The sequence below is a fragment of the Coturnix japonica genome, chromosome 20 (genome assembly GCF_054131305.1).
Source record: "Coturnix japonica strain WE chromosome 20, WE-NBRP24, whole genome shotgun sequence".
NCBI lineage: Eukaryota > Metazoa > Chordata > Aves > Galliformes > Phasianidae > Coturnix > Coturnix japonica.
Window position 1 is genome coordinate 7,399,385 of NC_140682.1, and position 19,324 is coordinate 7,418,708.

A 19,324-nucleotide genomic window follows, 5' to 3' on the forward strand; every position below is an offset into this window, starting at 1 on the left:
TCATCACTACTGCGCTTTCTTCCCACTTCCAACTCAGTTTTCTCTTGTTTCAGTGCTTTAACTGAAAGCACTGAAAATTGGCTGCTTTCAGTTCCTTTATTAGTGTTCTCTTCTGCCGGTTCTGCTTTAATGGTAGTTAAATGGTAGGTAGTCTTTTCCTGTATTGATATAAGATCAGTTACATTGAAGCTTAACAAAAGGAGCACTTAAGTCTCAGTAATCTTCTGTAGGCAAATATTTACACAAAACCATACAGCTAAAATATTTACCCGGTGACTCTATAGACATCAGTTACAAATCTCAATAGCAGACAGAACAAGTACGCCTTCAGATAATGACAAGTGCAATACTCGGTAGAGTATACAAGGGAAAGCAAGAGCCTAGCAGGTTACAAAGTAAAAGACTTGCACACAATCAAGAGTTTACCAGTTTATCAAAGAATTTCCTGTTTCCAAGAAGTCAACAAAATTACAAACATGGTCAAAGAGCAAATGGTCAGCTCTCATACAAGTTCATCACATCACACTTCTGCTAAGCTGCTAAAATCACTTTCATCGTAACAGATATAATCCAACCTTAAAGCTTAGTCAGCTCTGTCACGCATATTTTAGATTGTGTCCTGATATTTTTGTTGTTTGTGTTAACAACAACTACCTTCAGATAAATTTGAATTGTTTACAATTTCAAGCGAGTACCAGCTACATACAGAAAATCAGTTTTCCAAAAATGTGTTGATTACAAGCATAGAATTAGTGTTTTTCTTTTTTTGTATAAGGATACGGAGATGTGTAAAACTCACATAATCTTTTACTTTTTCTTCTAAATGAGATTTTAAGTCTTGTAGCTCTGTAATAATGTCATCTTTCTGCACCACGATGTCCATTAGCTCTCGAATCCTTTCATTTTGTGCATTCATTTTCTTGGAAATAAAAAATAAAAAAAAATTCAGTCATCAGTTTCTAATGTAGTGTTAAGTAGCTGAATTACACAATGCATTAAAGGCAAATTCAGTTAAGCTAAGCTCGGTAAGAAATCTATTAATTGAGCCTACTGGAATAGCATTTTAAGCTACCACAAGTTGGTATTAAAACAATTTTACACAACATCTTCTTGATAAAGTTACATCAGTTGCTTCTTTAAGTTGCTCAACAAACTCATCCAAATTAATCACCTGCATTTCAAAGTCTGTAACACACAGAAAAGGTTGTATTACATAAGTAGCCAATAGATAGTTTATTAAGTAATCAATTTTTCCAGATATTCTAATGTTTAGGTAGCTTTTGAACAGATTAATTAATTTGCATGTGGTCTTCACTTATTGGGAGCGATTCAAAAGTTTTCTATATTTCTTGGAACGAAAACATTGCATCAACAAGACATAAAGAAGAGTAGAGATTACAATATAAAAGTAAAAATCAAGATATAGACATTTAACCCCATACTTACGAAAGCGTAAAGCTGCTAGTTGCAGTTTAAAGGAGAGGGGGGGAAAAAAAAAAAGAAAAGAAATAACCAAAAACCGTGGAATTGCTGAACCTGAATATACACAAGGAATAAACTATCACTTATCTACAGGCTATGGTTCCAAAGGTAGAACATCTCCTCTAATTCCTACTCAAACTGGTTATTTCTCTTTTAGATTAATGAACTATTTCTGTCTTCTACCTTTCACATCGCATAACTCACCTTTGTTCTTCTGCATCAGCTCTTCTTCAGTTTTAAGTAGTTTGGTGTTTTTCTCTGTTAGCTCTTCTTTGGTCTCCATCAGTTCAAAGTTAGTTTTCTCCAGCTGCTTTTCAAACCAGCCAATATCTTCCTTCGGGTCCTCCAGGGATACAATGGAACTATGTGCTGCCTCAGCTTGCTCTTTAATATCCATGACATCATAATGCACAGAATCAAGAATGCCCTCAGGATCAACACAGGTGTCAGGCACTATGCTATGTTCTCCACCCTGAAACGTAATTTATAATCAGTTAAAACTGGTGAATAGCTGACTACATAATAGCTGTTATTTCTACACATAGTCTGGATAGCCACTATGAAGACAGCCATACAAGAAGTTTTTAATTTCAGTCTCAAAACCCACCTCACAAATTCACATACAACATGACAGTGATTCATATGGGGGGAAGATAAGTGGCATTCTAGTAAAAGCTAATATATTTTATAGTATTTGATGTTTGGTCACTACTTAAACCAGTTTTCAAGAAAGTACAAAGGAGTTATTGCAGACTCCAATCCTGCTTTTAACCTCAAGAGTTTCACTAGGCAAACAATGTACAAGAACTGCCACTTCATGCAGCCATAGATTTCTGCTTTTTTTATGTTTTGAGTTTCCAGTTGCATTCAATGCAACTGATCATCATCTTTTCAGTTCTTTGTCTTGCAGCGCCACATCACCCTCATAGGCTGCTCCCTCTACTTTCACACTTAACCTCTTTCAGATAAGGCCACAATCCAAGGGCACACATCCATCAATTGTGCTTCAAACACAAACTCTCAGCACTTCAAAGTTTTCCATCAAGACTGTAGCACTGATCTGACAGCTTAACCTCTTCAGTGTTATATCATAGCACTCACTCCTACCCATTCCGCTTAACCCCCACTTTCCCACTGAAGCATCTGATGGCCGTAACACAGCTTTTCAAACTCTTTACTGCTCCACTTCTTTTGTCAACACTTGAACTGGACAATATTCAAAATTACAACAGCAGCAAGATATGGGGTAGCTGGATTTGCTTTCCTACATGGGATCATATTTTGAGAAGAGAGAAAAATTAAGTAAATAGCATAAAATCTCCTCCAGATGTAACAAGTGGCTTCTTGTTAGGTTGAATACTTTTTAGGAATGAGATTCTCAGAAGATGCTTCTGCCCTCACACCCCAAAGAAACACAAAGACCCCAGTAGAGATTTTTAGAAAACTCTGTAGGAAAATTAAGCTCAACTAAAACACTAAATTAAAAATCCTGACTGCTGTATGGAGACAAACACCCAGATTCACTACAGATACTACACAAATAGATTCATATTCTTAGAAGAACAGAATTTTTTCTTTAAATGCAAATCATAAGTACTGATCAACAAAATAGACTACAACATACTCACTTTTTGTGCAATAGCTGAGAATCTTAGCACATTGAGTGTTTCTTCATAGGTTGAAGCACACTGGCTGATGTTTGCTAACATGTGTATCTTCCCTTTTCCACTGAAGAATCCCTGAAGAAAGTGTGTTAACTTACTTTCACGAAACGGTATGTGCTGCTGCACCCTTTGAAGACAAAAACCACAACAAATCCCATTAGCAGAAGTTAACAGCTTCATTTCAATGTGAGAGCTATCCAAGTGGAAGACAACACATTAATAACTGCACTAGTCTTTAAATCATTTTGAGTTGTGGGTTGTTTTGAATTTAATCTTTTTGCTAGTTTGCAGACAGGTTGTATGATTGTTCCAGCTACTATGCAGCCATTATCTTCTTAGACAACCCACGAGAACATTTAAAACAAAAAGTACATTCAACATCCAGCCTAAGATAGGTCATACAGCCTCACGTTAGCTTAAATTCTCTCTCACCTTTCTCTTTCCCTTACCACATCTGGCAAACTGACCTATCTACTTCTAAGAAAACAGTACCCAACAAAATCAGAGATAACCACTCTCTCAGTATATTGTCTCTAGGAAAGGACAATAGTAAATACTTTGGAAATAAAGAAGCATATACTTATCACAACATCTCTGGTGTTTCCTAAACCAAGGTTAAGCCACTGAATCAAACAGCTGGTGATGTACAGAAAATTAGGAGAGAACTCCTAAAGCGTGACTAAACACACTGTTCTCTAGTGAGGTTACCTGCTGGACTCTTTACAGCTACTGAATTCTGCCAACAGAGCTAAAAGCTTCACATAGCTACGCTCCTGTCACAACACACGTGACCCATACGTAGCTTTAGTGCAGGAGTGGTAAATGAGTTCTTATTTTAAAGAAAATTACTATCAAAGTCATCACTACATTTCCCCCATATTGTTAAAATTTCAAGTGATCAGGACCAACAAATAAAAGAGTTCTGAATAAATCAAAGCACTTTAAGCAGCAGCTAATTTTAAGGAATCCTTCTTCCCTAGAAAGGACAGACAGATAAGAGACTAATCCAGTAGCAAGGCCTATTTTCATCTACTTTTAAGCATAACAGAATTTGAATAGGCTACCAGGCACAGTGTGGCATTTCACGAACACAGAGCTCACCTAATCTTTGGGACAGAAAGACACCTTCAAATGAGAATCAGCAGAGAATTCTGCAATTATATCCAGCTGTGACTGTAAATAAATACTACATTGTTTAAAATACAGAAAGCTCTGTCTGCACTCATTTAGAGCACAACCTCAGACAGAAGTAGCAAGCAGGCTTTCTTCTCTCTGAATTTGGTTAGCTAGATCAGAAAGAATGATGAAGTTGCATCAAGGTTTGGAAAAAAATATATATATATGTATATATGTAATTATATATATCTATATGTATATATGTAATTATATATATCTATATATAATTTTCCTTTTCCAAATTATATATATATAATATATATATTCTGACCATGTCTCTTGGCTAGGACAAAGCACAGCAATATCCCTGAGGAAAACTGTTACAGCAGAAATAAATGATAAATGCAACTAACTAACAAAGGAGGAAAAGGTCTAACATTTCACACATTTAAAGTGAAAATAGTGAAAACAAATTTTATAATCTGCCCCAGGACTTGTTTGAGAAGGCAAGGCCAGAAAAAAAAAAAAAAAAAAAAAACACAACGCTAATTTGCTTAAGTCTATGATAACACATTCAGAAATTTAGAACTGGAATGGTTTTATTTGAAAAAACAAACAAACAAACAAAAAACAACAACAAAAAGAAGGCAAGTTTATAGATCACTTTCTTAGATCATTAAGTCTTCACACATCTGCAGAAGCCTACAGATAGTTTTCACTCATAACATAGTTTCGTACTCTGCATTTTAAACAATAGTTTAAACATTGTACATGATATCTGAAATCTACAACTAGTTTACAGTTTGTACAAGGACTTACTTTGACTGCTGACTGATCTTGAGTGCACTAATACACTTGCTTAGAGTTAGGAGAGATGCATTGATATTTCCACTCTCTTTCAGTCTGTCACCTTCATTGCACGTCTTGGTATTCCTTTCTGAACCAGCAAGATCACACAGTGATAATCTGAAGGCAGATAAGGAAAATTAAGTTTTCTTGCCTTTGAATGTACATTGATTATTTATCATTTCCAACACAACCACTCCTCCTAGAGGAACAATTTCTTGAACCCTTTCATGCTTTTTAATGTTGCTTTCCTAGTGAAGTTGCACACTACTTCCTGCCAAACTCTTTTCCAACACAGCTTCCATTTTTCTGCCATATTCTTCCTTCTGAGGATTTACATTAGTTCAGAAGTTGAGTGAGAAGGATAAAGGAACACTGTGTGGAACAGTGGGCACAAGATATAGAACAGCATTACAACTTGATGGTTTAGTACTGCATAATGACAGGAAATGGGGAACCACCACTCATACAGGAGGCTGTATCAGGGAACCTAGTGTCCGTAGCCCAATATCAATACATCAATACTGAAAGTAACTGACAATTTCATCCTAAAAGAAGAAGGGAACTCTGCTCTGAACTTACTCATTGACTCGTGTCACTCGTGGCATTTCAAGGTCTTCAATTCTTAGTACCTTAATTGTAAATATACTGTGGCTAAAAGGAGAAATGAAGCAAGGTCAATAGCCAGAAATACACACATTTTCTAAAATCTGTAACATCTGTTCAAAACACTGCTGGATTTATTCCAGATTCAATTAACAATAATTCTACTAGATGCATTAAACCTTTTAAAGAGACATTCCGTCTTGGTTTATTTTGCTTTTCTTCCCCCTCATGAACCACCATTACTTACATGGAAGAAGGCTTAGTTATTTTGTTGAGAGTTTTTGATAAAACACTTAGCTTTTGTATGCACTTATCTGCTTGAAGGACTAATCCTTCTAGTTCAAAGCACTAGAATCACAAACTGTCACAAAATATCACATGGAACACTAGATATCAAGCCTTTTTAAAGCCTGTTCCCCGAAAAAAAGCCATAAACAATATTTTCATTCATCCCTCTTCCCCACACTATGTTACACCCAATGTTAGTGAAAGTTTCCCACCTTCAGCTGGAGCAAGTATTTAGCTTTGTGCTTGCAAAACTCCGGTGTTTCTGTCCCAGTTTAAAAAGTCTGAAAGCTTCTTTAGAATCAGAAATCTGAACCCACTGCAAACCTTTCAAAAGAAGGAAAAGTGATTTTTGCAAGCTTCGCTAGCAAAAGAGAAAGTGAACAAGAAATAAGGTATACAAACTAAGAACATTTAGTTAAGACAATAAAATACTTCATTAACTCTGCCTCAAACATACGACAAGCTGATGGCAGATAAGACTAAGATTCTTCCTCCCACAGAAAAGGGCAAGGTATAGTATAGCACAACAGTTTATCCTACCAGTATACTAAAGTATGTTCCATCCAAATTAAGCAATCAGCCTTAGTACTGAAAGTACAAAAGCTAAGTTCTTAAACTACAGAAGCCGAAAGTTTGTATTCATTGGTGCAGAAGTCAATCTGAGAAGTTTTTTGTTTTAGCTTGTAGTTTTTATTGGGGATGGGTTATCTGGATTTTGTCTGCATTATAACGACTGTATGGCTCTCATTTTCAAGGATGATGAAGGCAGTGGAGTTCACACAGGCTTTATGGGCAAAGTACAGGAATAAGGAGAATACTGTTGAAGATGCAGATACGTACATGTAGCTTGTTGCCTTCACATTCAAGCAGACACTTCTAGAGCTACACTGAACACATTTAAGAGTTTTCTATCTCAGAAGAAACATGTTACACTATTCCATGACAAGCTTGGCAGTTTGCAAAGTATTCTAGTTACCTTTTACATAAGAATATCCCTTGATGTCTTGAGCAAGGCAAAGTGTCCTTTTTTTTTCTGTCATTTGATAAAGGAGCCAGTAAATCATAAAAACATTCATTGTAAATCTCAAAAAATGAAACCCAAAGAACTTCACAAAATCATCTATAGATAATCTGCTAAGTTGGTCTGATCCTTCTGAGAGATTTTCTGCACCTGCAAAGTAGAAAATATTACAAGTCAATGTAGAGACAGTAAAACTAGCTGCATTTAAAAATAAGTAATAGTTAAGCTTACAGCTTAAAACTTTTCCCAGAACATAAACACAGAGAATCCCCACCTCTCATACAAACACCAAGTATCTGGAAGTCAAGACGCTTGCCCTACACATTTGCAAAGACACGCCTGCTATAAAGCTTGCTTTTTCACTTCCAAAACCCAATCTAACATCTATAGTTGGGTTAGAAATATTCAGAACTCTTCAGTCTTTACAATATAGAGAACTGCACTAGTAAGGACACTTCGTTCTGACTTTTTAGGGAAAAAAAAGTATTTAGTGAGTTCTTAAGTGCCCTAAAGGCCTGTCGGAAAACCACTAGGGATCTTATCAGAAATCATACTCTTTTTCTTTGTTTTACTTTCACCTCATAAAACCAGGTTATGATAGATGTCCCAGTAGTCTCCTAGCCATTTTATTCCTTCTGTTTTCTGCCCAGATGTCCTGCCCATTATTCCGTTCTGTTACAAATAAAAGCTAAATAATCCTTTTATTATCAGCATTAGCCAAAAAAGCCAGTCGTTGACCTTACAGAAGCTTTTCTAATTGCTACTGTTTAATATAAAACATACCCTTAGAATCAGCTGGGGATTTGTCATTAGTGCTGTTGTGATGGTCTACCTACGAAAGAAAACAGAGACTTTAGGATTTATTATTGATGTACAGCACCAATACACCACTGGTTGCTTTTATTTATTTATTTATTTATTTATTTTAAAAGCAGCTGTATTGCTCTACCAGAAAACAATACAGTATAGTTCCAAGGTGCCAACACAAAAATCCTGGCTACACGTTTTGACTGGTTTCACCTTACTACTCATTTCTGACAATTCCTTTACTATAAGATCTGATGCATTTCAGCTTCCTGATTCAGAAAGAAAAAGAACAAATAGGGAGAGAATCCCCAACAGGAAAAGGAGTTATTTAATAAGATGATTTTCAATAGCCCATTTATAATCTGCATTTTACCCTTCATGAATCTTGGACTCCTGAAATATTTTTCTTATTGGGATTTTCTTAATTCAGGACTTCCATATCCTATGGCTTATTAGGTCAACTCTCAGAAAAGGAAGTTAAGGTAGAATACTTGATCACTTAATGTAGATAAGCAGCTTATTATTTCTTAACTCAGGCTATCAAAGTGTTACACAAATGAAGTTATGACTAAATTTTGTAAATATAATATTTTTAAGTAGTTTGGTCATAGAAAATACAGAATAGCTCCCAACATGTAGATCTCATGATGTTCATAGATGTATACTCAGTTCCCAGGCTTCAGGTTGTGTTGCTTCTTTATAGAGCACAAAAGTAGAAAGAAATTCTCATCTACTGAAGAGGAGGAATCTCACCTACCAGATACAGTATGCTTAGAAGTAAAACTTTTAACATAGAAGTTTTCATCTACATGACACTCACCCAGATCTGGCTTTGTATAGTCAGCAAAGCTTGTACCTACTTAGCTTATAAGGTCAAGTATTTTACCTAGGAACACGGGTCTTGAAACTAGAGGAGGCACCTATATCGCACGATCACATCTTAACTCTCTAATGGAGTAGGATGAGATCAGCATATAGCTGTTCACTGCATTTTCTTTCCACATACTCACTAAACCTAGAACAGTTTTACACATCTTTGGTTCATGTAGAAGACAGGTGTTGTTTTTCCCCGAAATACTTAAATATCATTGGAGCCAGACTTCATACTCAGCTGTGCTCTTGAAATAATTCAGAAGGAATTTTACTGCCACCTGCCTTTCACACTGTGAAGTCCACACTTAACCACCTCATCAGTAAGATCAAGTTAACATACTCCACAACTAAAATACCCCAGTGTGGTGTAGCACACCACTAATAAGATGCTTCATTCTTTTTCAGCAGGAACAGAAAGACAAATAGAAAACTGTGTGTAAATACAGAACCCTCTTTCATTACAGAATGGAAAGGATAACACTGAACTATCACAAGATGCATGTACTCATCATTTCTTTATAAAGTAGTTTCCTACCTCTTTTGTCAGACGAAGCAACGAATTTTTAAGAGCAATTTCTTCTCTCACTTTGTCATTAGTCAGTTTTACGTAATCTCTCCACCGAATAGGTTTCAGATCCATTTTTGTGTATAGCCTTCCTCCAACAGTTTTAAACAACATATCCATCGTCCTTGGCAAAATACCAACATCATCTTCTGTCCCTGTAAGCAATACACAAAAGAAGGGCCAGGTTACTATTGTAAGCAACATATAAACATAAATGAAGACAAAGATAACTGATTCTAATCTCAAAGTATACACAAAGAATTTAGAGGCCAGCTACAGTCTGAAGCAATGTTTGCAGTGTTACTAGACTGTTCCCTGAAAAATACTGGCTTTAAGCATCAGCTCACATCCCATTCCTTAGACATTACAGGGCATCACTTTAAAACAGCCAGAATATTCTGCATAAGCATAGCCTTAAGAAGAAAAAATAACCCACAGCAAACTCCCACATTTAACAGACGTGCAGATTTTCAACTGTTTACCAGGCTCCCTTCCCGCTCTGAAACAACCCTGAAATAACAACCAGAGTGATGTCTCTGCTACAACATTCCCTTCGTCCCACAAACCCTATTTAGAAATATCTACAAGTCTCATAAAAACTGTTAGAGTAACTCAGCTCCTTTCCCATTGCCTTTTCTTGGAGCACACAACTACCTCCACATCTTGCCTACTTCACGCCTTAGTTTTTCCACTGTCACTAAATACCAAGCAAGCTTCAGTGTTTTAAAGTCAGTCATGAACACAAGAGAGGACAATACGCAGAAGAATTTCTATAGTGCTGTATGGAAGGTGCATAGAAAGATAATTTTTGAACATACTACCCTGTTGATTCTTAATATTTAAGTCCTAAAAAGGTATTACTATGGGAAAGTCTTCAGCTCCACGCATATAAAACTATTGGAAATACATAGTAACAGAACACTAAATAACAGAAATAAGGGGAACTTGTTTCCTGTGAACCCAATCGTTTCATTTGTTATGACAATATTAAACATAAAAAACAACTGCTCCCAGCCAGAAAGGAGATTGATGTATTATTTCTGTACTACTAAAGCTCAGGGAACACAATCTTCTATGCTGCTGTTATTACTAAAATCAGAAATTTGAAAAAAGATTGAAATACCTTGATCAAATGTTTCAGAATGTTTAATTTCTGCCTACAATAAATCAAACAAACTCAGACATACTTTGCCTTCAAATAAAGAACAGCATTTAAGATGCACGCATTTATAGTAGGAAAAAAAACCAAAGTTATTGTAGTGTATGCTGTCTTACACACTTGTAAATTTAGTAATATTTGTTATGGAAGAAGACGACTTTTCAAGGCTACTAGTATGCAAAAGAAGGCAACGTACAAGGCCTGTTGAGTAACTAGGTAAGAAGTCATAACATCTCTCTCTTCTAGAAGTAGTTCTCACTTTAAGAAATTAATTCAAGGAAAAAGCATTTCTCCTCATACCTTGGAATGTGTAAGTTTTCCCAGCATTTGTAACGCCATACGTAAAAACAAGGCAATTACATCCTTCTAAGAACTCTTTCACTGGTTGCTTCACAGTACCTTCAAAGAATTCTTCTTGAGTTGCTTCAGGTCCAAACACCTGAATGTTACCAAGAAGCTGGTTAATCTCTTTATTTTGTTTAAGCAATATTTAGGTACTTGTAAGGAGTCAGATACACGTTGATAATTCTAAAGACAGTTAAGAAAAACTTGTTTGCTTTATATGAAGTAACAGAAGACAAGCAACTTTTTCCATAAATAACTTAAAATCATTTAAAGACAATTAATTTACCTGTGAAAAGGTGAACTTCTGTGTTGCCTGTCCTAAAGTTTTATCGCTCATTCTTCCCAATGAGCTCTTAGGGGACTTCAGTATAATGCTTGTTGAGTCCTCAAGTGAAACACATCCCTATTACAAGGAAGCACAAGTAATGCAGGCATGAAAAAAGTTTTAAAAGGTTATCTTACAGGAAAGAAAACATCTTACAGGAAAAAAACAACTTTAAGGGTTGTTTTTTTGTTTATGATTAAATAAATGCCTTACCTGTGACCCATTTGCTCTCTCCCGTGCCGTAAAGGTTTTAATACGCAGGCAAACTTGTATGTGTCCCCTAGGCTCCAAACTAGACCTCTAAAATTAAAGAGCTGGAAGTTAGAAATCTGACTAGATCCTCTGTTTGAAGATTAGCACATTAAAGCAGCATTATTTTCATCATCCTATTGTAACAGACTCATTTGTTAACACAGGAAGTAATAATATTTTACTGTTTTCACAAGTGCTTTGGACCCTGCTAAACTTCTTAGTCAGAGCCTAGAATTTCAGAACAAGTACTACTGCAACACACTCCTGTACTGCATTCAGGCCAACTATAAACAAAAGTACTCCATTATTGTGCTTCTGAGACAATGTTAGCTTCATCCACTGATACCGGTGCTCCTCATAAGGTATCAAAGCAACACCACACATCTTGGTCTAGTCTATGCGCAGTCTAAAAGCATAGTGAAGATGATTTTCATCTTCTCTGTAAGATTCTAATGCTTCTTATAAAGAAAAGAATTAAGTTTTTTTTTTTTTTTGGAGAAACAAGCTGCCTTTGTGGTCCTGAGGGCCCCTTTTTGTCACCTGTTGGGCACAGCAAGAGAGCTTTTCTTGTACAAATCTATGCCCTCTGTACCTTTCTCGATCCCAAAACCTAGAGTTGTGGTGCAGACACTGGATGCTGACCAGAGCAGTAAAAGAACAGAAGAGGGGAAAAGCAGATACAGGTAAGACACCTAAAAGAAAGAAAAAGAGCAGAAGAGAAGGAAGGATACAGTTAAGAACAAAGGACAGAAGATGGAAAGTGCTATAGAGGATTGGACTGGACATGAGCAGATCAGAGCTACACCAAGGTGTGGCTTCTCCCTGTGTCCCTATCCACCACTGGCAACATCCCCCAATGACAGGGATGCTGCTGCCCCAGCAGCTGATGGGGTTGTGGTCTGGGGTTATGTTCTATGCAGAGCCTCCACAACCTGCTACAGACCCCCAGTTCCCTGACACTTCTTTTTTTTCCAGGTGCCTGCACACAAGGAACAGGTGTTCCCTATGCCCTGCATGCTGGTAATTAGTGTGGGCAATTACTGTGTGGGAATTGGGGGAGGGAAATTCAGGGGTGGGATAGTGAGGATGAATTGGAGGGGGCTGGGAAATTGTTTGGGTGGGATCAGGCATGACTGCTAGGATGGGGGATATTTGGTTGGAAATACTGTCATTTCTATTACTCATTGCTTTGTATGATAAGTTATTAAATGCTTTATGTTCCCTCTGCTACATCTCTGCTTGCAGTCATTTGTGCAGTGACAAAGGTCCTCAGCTCTACATGCCCCTCCAGGGCAGGATGGAGCACCACAGATGGCAGTGTTCCACAGCTGCCACCAGCAGCCCCAGCTCGTCCCTCCACACCTGAGGTGTGAGTGGCTGTGAGAGGAATGTCTCTGTGGAAGTGCAGCTCATTCCTCCCCTCTGATGGGGGCAGAAGGCATCTGCATTTCCCTCATGGCTCTTATTTCCTGTGTTACTGTGGGAAATGAGCTGAGCCACTGTGCCTCCCTACTATGGCAAGCTCTGCAGCTCTGCCACTGTCTTTATACTCAGCTGTTCCTGTGTGTAATGCTCCACACTTGGACCCTGCAGAGCCCAAAGACCTCCTTGGCTGCTGTTACTCACCTGGACATTGAGGGTGCTGGGTCTCCAGTCTGTACCTGCTTCCAGGTGTCACTTGCAAGACACTGCGAGTCCACCTGGTTGGAACTGCAGTCAACAAACACAAATGTGAAAGAAATAAGAAAGGATTCTTTCATTTCACAGGCTTTCATCTCCATTGAAAGATGTTCTGCTGTGCAGCACAGCTGGGAGCATTTCATATGTGCAAAAAAGGGGGATAGGCCCTGGCTGTGCCGGGCCCCAAAGCAGCCCCGACTGTGCTGGGTTCCCCTCTCACCTGGGCCCTGCAGTGGCCTCAGCTGTGCCTGGTCCCCCTCTGCTCTGGGCCCTGAGCTGGCCCCAGCTGTGCCTGGTCCTCCTCCATCCTGGGCCCCAAGGCCCTGCCTCTGCCTGCTCCCCCTCTGCTCTGGGCCCTGAGCTGGCCCTAACTGTGCCACGCCCCCCTCTGGCACAGGCCCTGCCTCAAGCCCCGCCCCCTGTGGGCAGCAGTGCTAGTGCCTGTTGGTTTTGCTCTCTTCCCTCTTCTTTCCCTGTTCTCTTCACAAATGCTTTCAGATCCCCCAGGATGACATGCACTGTCACTACTGCCTTCTTCCTGCTCAAACTTTCTGGGCAGCTCAGCTTTTTCTACAGAGCAGCGTGCCTTTGGAAGTGCTTGGAGGATGTAAACTAACAGCAAGAGAACACTGAGCTCTTCTGGGTCTTTCTAGGAATGGCAAAGAGACAGGAGAGAGTGGAGAGAGGAGGAGAGAGTGCTCAGCCTCGAGTGGTTGCTTGTATGCAGAAATCACAGTTGTCAACATCTGTGCTGTTTTGCTGTAGGCAGTAGTGTGTGACAAGAAGCCTACAATTATCAATTTAGTGAACGTAATTAATTGTAACAGTTCCCCTTTCTTCTTCCCATGACACTTGGGTTATGGAGTTCTCTGAGCCACAGCACTGTTGCGTTTAGCAAAGCTCATGGCAACAGGCTTTGGCCAACCTCAGAGCTACGTAGATGATGAGAAGATATCCGATGATAGGAGGGAAAATGAACAAGCTCCAAGGTAAGTGTTGTTTTTTCCTTCTAGTCAGCACGCCATCGCTAAATCTTCCATGCTGTGACTTTTATCTTGATAGTGATGGTCCCTTAACCTCACACCTTTAGCACAGCACTTTCTGTGGAGATTCCCACCAGTGACAAAGTATTAGTGCCGCTTTTCTGCCTGTTTCTTTTTTGTCTGTATTTTCCAGAATGTGGGTATTTCTAAATAGGGCTGCATGAAGGGGTGCGTGTGTGATGGAAGAGTGAAGGAAGTCCACTGCAGATCTGTGCTTACTGTAGAAATGGCACCATGCTGTAGCAGCAAAAAGGCAAGTGGTAGGAACTACACTTGAAGAGTGGAAGTTGGTGGTTGGCGATGCTCTTCAAGTATTTCTTGTTCCTTTCTGCCAGAAGCTGACACAAGTGGTCTTCCAGCCAAGAGCAGCCTTGCGGAAAGTCTGGGGAGGACTGCAGCCTGTGACGTGGCACCCAGGAGAGGTACAGATGCACAACAGGCATCAGGGTTTGATTCAATGTCTTTCTAGTTAGGCTTTCTGTCCATTCTTTCTTCATACTCCTTTTGCTGTGTGTTGCTTGAGGTCTTCATCCCTGGGATTTACAATTACCTTCCCTGTCCAGATTTGAAATGCAAACCCACCCTTCAGCTCAGATCCTAAGATCCGCTACTGTGAACACGCAAGATGAGATTTCCTAGTATTGTGGCCCATTTTGCTACAGAAATTAGCCTTGGTCACTCTTTAAATCTTACTGCTTCTCCTTTCTTGATTATAACAGATGTATGCCTGGAGCCAAATGGAAACATCTATGCGAAAGTGGTGCAGGAAGTGCTTTCAGAGAAAGCTCATCTTCAGGCTGGAGGGCTTCCTGTAACAGCAGGTCCCAGCTCTGTCTCCAAGACCCTGGCTGGGTGTAAACGCAAGGGTTTGGACAAAGAGAAACAGACTGCAGCGCAGTTGCCTGCTACCAAAAGAGCCAGAGGCCAGAACAGAGACAGTGTGCCGGCCCCAGCAGCACACCCTGGGCCTGCCCCAGCACTGAGCTCCAAGCAAAGAGGTAAGAAGGTGCTGCGGTACCGTCCTGGTGAAGTGCAACACATTGAGTTTGCTTAGGGCTTGCTTTTTCCTGCTCTGTAGAGGGGATAAGAGTTGAAGGCTACAAAGTCCAAAGGCAGTGAGGTGCCAGAATACCTAAATGCATCTCTTTCTGTTAATTTCACAGTGGTCTTCTGTATGTCCCCCTGGAAATGTCTGAGAGGCTTCCTAGTCCCATTTGCTTTGTCATTGGACTGCCATTTGTTTTCACAGCACCCATGTTTCTGCAGTTTTGCTGTTAACAAAATGAATTCATTGGTATTCTTGCTTTATAGAAAGAAGACAATGACAAAAAGAAAGGAGAAGGGAATTGAAAAAGGCTTCTCAGAGAGCTGCACATATAGAGGTGAGTCCTTGGTGAACACAGACACACATTCTCTTGTTGGTCTCAGTGCCTCCATCTGTCAGATATGAAAGAGATGGTAAAATCCTGAGGGAAGCGATGGAATAGAAAAGCAGCCAGCTGTGTGTTTGAGGAAATGACACTGTCAGTGAGAGCTGCCATGGGGAGCTTGGACGCCTTCCTCTGGCTTGAGAAGGATGTGGTTGGTAACAGCCAGAAGGTTTTGCTGTGATAAAGAAGCTTGCCATGTCGGGCACTGCAACCTTTGAAACAGCCTTTCCACGACAGAGCATAGGCAGTGTGTCCTGGGAAGTAGTGTCAGTGACCTGAATGAAAGGAACATGCTGTGCCACACGGGGCCATTCTGGATGTTTACTGGTCAGAGTTTCTTCATGAGATCTCCCTAGATTGTTTCTGTCCTACTTCTACGCTTGCTTTGTTTCTTTCCAGTTCTCCGCAGCGATGAACAGCCTTGCAGAGATGATGCAGAAGCTGCAGCTGAATGACTGAGAGGAGAAACATCACATGGCAGCGGCTGCAGTGCGCGGTGTTTCAGTTGCTGCCCAACTCAGTACTTGTAGTTTGATTGCAGTCAATCAATAAACCATCACAATTAGAGATTCACAAAGAGCACACGGCCTGATTTGTCCAGTGACACTCCATGAGCTGCTGCATGACTTTTGGTCCAGAGTTGCATCTACCATCTTCGGTCCACTATGCATCTTTGGCCCACCACAGCCCATCCCAGCACTGTTCTTCCTTTGCACACCCATGTGCCCACACAACATTGCATGCCCTTGTACTGATAATTGCTGCTATTCCTTCCCAGATTCAAGACTCTGCACTTGCTTTTGTTAAACCACTTCTTGTTTATTAGTGCCCAGCTCTCCAGTCTGTCCAGGTCTTGCTGAATGGCAGCACAGACTTCAGGTGTGTCAGCCAATCCTCCCAGCTTTGTATCATAGGTGTACTTACTGAGCATGGACACTATCCCCTCATCAAGGTCATCAGTGAAGATACTGAACAAGACCAGACACATCAACAAACCCCGGGGAACACAGGTCTATAACTGGACGCTGTGCTGGTGATCAAAACCCTCTGAGCTTGGCCAGTCAGACAGTTCTCAGCCCAGCTTACCATCCACTCATCTATCCCACACTTTCTCAGCTTTGTTACCAGGATGTCATGTGAGACAGTATCAAAAGCCTTGCTGAAGTCAAGGTAGATGACATCCACTGCTCTCCCCACATCTACCCAGCTGGTGATGCCATCACAGAAGGCTGCAGGGTTGGCTGAGCATGACATTTCCCCGGTGAATCCAAGCTGTCTACTGCTGGTAAACTTCTTCCCTTCCAGTTGCCTGGAGATGGCATCCAGACCAAGCTGTTCCACCACCTTTCCAGGGAGAGGTGAGACTGACTGCCCTGCAGTTTACCGGATCCTCCTCCTTGCCCTTTCTGAAGACTGCAGTGTCACAGGCTCTCGTCCAGCTTTCAGGCACTTCTCCAAGACCTGTCAAAGATGATAAAGAGTTTGACAATCACCTCTGCCAGCTCCCTCCACACATGTGGATGCATCCCATCAGAGTCTATGGATTGTGCACGCTGATCCCAACCAGATGCTCTCAGATCACCCCCTCCTCACCCAGAGGGAAGCTCTCCATTTCTCAAGCTCTCTCTCTTCCCTCCAGGGCCCAGGAGTCCCAAGGGGCAGTCACTGAAGTGAAAAACAAAGTAAAGAAGGTGTTCAACATCTTCACCATCTCAGCATCACCCATTTCCAGGACACCCCCCTTCCCTATTTCCTTCTCTTAGGGATGCACCAATCCTGAGCTCCAAAGAAGCGCTATTTAAATGCTGCCCAGCTCTCATGGCCCCCTTACCTTTGAGCACTCTAGCCTGTGAGATTCCTCCAAGTAGGCAACAGCAAAAAATCAAAGTAGGCTCTCTGGAAGTCCAGGGCCAAATTAGTTCTAGGCACATTGTTACCTCCACAGGTTAGCTGGGTGCCTGGCACTGACCCCTTCCAATCCAGTACTTTCGACCCAAGTTGCTGGCTCCAGGGGGTGTCTCTACTGCAGTTCTGGCTGAGGACTTTGCCCGAGGAGACAAATCACGCTGCTTTTGAAACTCCCAAGTTTCAGGATTTCCTGCTTGTTTCAACACGCCAGGGAAACACGTGGGTGGCATGAGTTGGGCAGCAGGGTGCTGGCTGCAAGCACACAGTGACAGCAACTGCAGCCATCAGCATAGTCTGAGCCTGCCTGCAAGACCTTGCACACAGACCTCAGTGCCACGACTCCCCTAACTGAACACAGCAACCTGGAAATCCAACCCAAATGGAAATGTCCTTAGAGTGCCATCACCCTGCACTCCACGCACTTCATCATGTCCCAGAAACCAGAATCAAACCACACAGACCCTGACAATCACAGCTATGTCTGTTCTTCCCTAAAGAATCAAAGCTGCAGCAGGCCAGAAGTTTCAAGGAAGAAGAAGCGGCTCTTTTAACCATTTCCTGAGCAGTTTCTGAGGCTGTACGTGCAGTTTGATCACAGCCCAGCTGAGTCCTGGTCACACCCCGCTCCCTCTGACAACTAAGGGAATCAGCACAACAAATCTGAAGACAGAAGTGATAATGCAAACAAGACGAGAAGATATTTGCTGAGTCTGGATCCTCAAACGCATTTCAGCTGGGAAAAAGGACAGAGATGCCCACCTTGTAAATTTGGGTCACCTCCTCCCAGACGCACCAACACATCACCATTGTGAGAAACTCAAGTTTGGAGTTGTGCCAGATGTTCTCAGGTAAGTTTTGGACTGTTTTGTGTTTGCTTGAGACAGCTGCGTTCCCAGCCAGTTCTGGAGAGTCCCTGCACAAGTCCATCCCTTGAACACATGGCAGGTGCTCAAAAACCAGCTCTGAAAGAAAGCAAAGTTGGTGTGTAATTTGTGGTGGAGCTTGCAGATCTTAACAGCCAAATTAGAGTGACAGCAAAGTTGGAGGACAACTGGCAGAGCAATTGCTTTACCAGCTTTTCTGAAGTGTATTTTGACCTTAACAAAGTGTATAGGAAACTACTGATCACAGCCTGAACTTCTGATTGACCACCTGAGGCAAGCAATGAGTCAGCTGCAGGAGCACAGGTGAAGGTAATTCAGCTGTGCTACTGGAAGGGGTGGAGCTTGGCTCCAACTCTCCCAGATCTCATGTAAGGGCTGACCAGCTCTAAGGCAGGATTTCTTCCTCTGGTGATTTTTTTTTTTTTTTTTGACTTTACTGTGGACCTTCAATGTTGGTGAGCATTTTCCCTTTATCCTTCTATCATATTAATCATTTCTATGAAGCATCTGTATACCCTGTGTTTACATTTACATTACATTACCTATTGGCTGTCTAAGTGTTCAGTTGTATAACTATACAAACAGGGTCAAAACTAAAACAACACGTGTTTTATGTCTGCTCTTAGCAGCTTGGAAGGAACCAGGCTAGACCTTGTGGTAGGGCATTCTGTGCTGGGAAGTCAGCAGCACTGTGCGTGTACAGCTGTTTATGCCAGGTGAGGCTGTGTGCACACGGTGTGTGGGGGCAAACGCTGCATTGGGAACATATTAGCATGAAGCACAGAAATACATGCTCAGAGGTACTATGGGGCATGCTGGGTTTGATTGTTTCAAGACGTGAAATTAAAAGGCTGAACAGACATCATGTGCTTCTGGTTTGGAGAGGGGATTTTAATAAATGTATTTGAAGTTCTACAGAAACTTGGTTTTACAGCAGGCAGTGTCACATTAGTCCAGTCTTTTTCCTATCATCCTGAGGATAATATCACCAGATTAAATTGCTGGTACACCTCGATCCTCTGAGTTTTAA

The 19,324-nt window shown here is 40.9% G+C and overlaps 2 protein-coding genes and 1 long non-coding RNA gene across 3 annotated transcripts in view; 2 read left to right on the forward strand and 1 right to left on the reverse strand.

Annotated features, from left to right (window-relative positions):
- LOC146757493 (uncharacterized) overlaps positions 1–19,324 on the forward strand; it is a gene marked incomplete at its 5' end in the record, with an annotated part of 360,734 nt that overhangs the window by 260,566 nt on the left and 80,844 nt on the right. The gene's annotated exons all lie outside the window — the stretch shown is intronic.
- On the reverse strand, positions 2,901–11,339 carry LOC146757505 (kinesin-like protein KIF20B). The gene is made up of 8 exons (XM_085520749.1): positions 11,311–11,339; positions 11,059–11,175; positions 10,728–10,866; positions 9,239–9,423; positions 6,215–6,326; positions 5,691–5,762; positions 5,082–5,228; positions 2,901–3,273 (listed from the first exon to the last, which is right to left on the reverse strand). The coding sequence occupies exons 2-5, from the start codon at positions 11,107–11,109 to the stop codon at positions 6,234–6,236; spliced, it is 468 nt and encodes a 155-aa protein (XP_085376875.1). The 5' UTR covers positions 11,110–11,175; positions 11,311–11,339; the 3' UTR covers positions 2,901–3,273; positions 5,082–5,228; positions 5,691–5,762; positions 6,215–6,233.
- On the forward strand, positions 14,412–15,968 carry LOC146757506 (uncharacterized). Its single transcript, XR_014936128.1, has 4 exons — positions 14,412–14,494; positions 14,792–15,070; positions 15,384–15,454; positions 15,902–15,968. It is a non-coding gene; the product is annotated as an uncharacterized LOC146757506 (long non-coding RNA).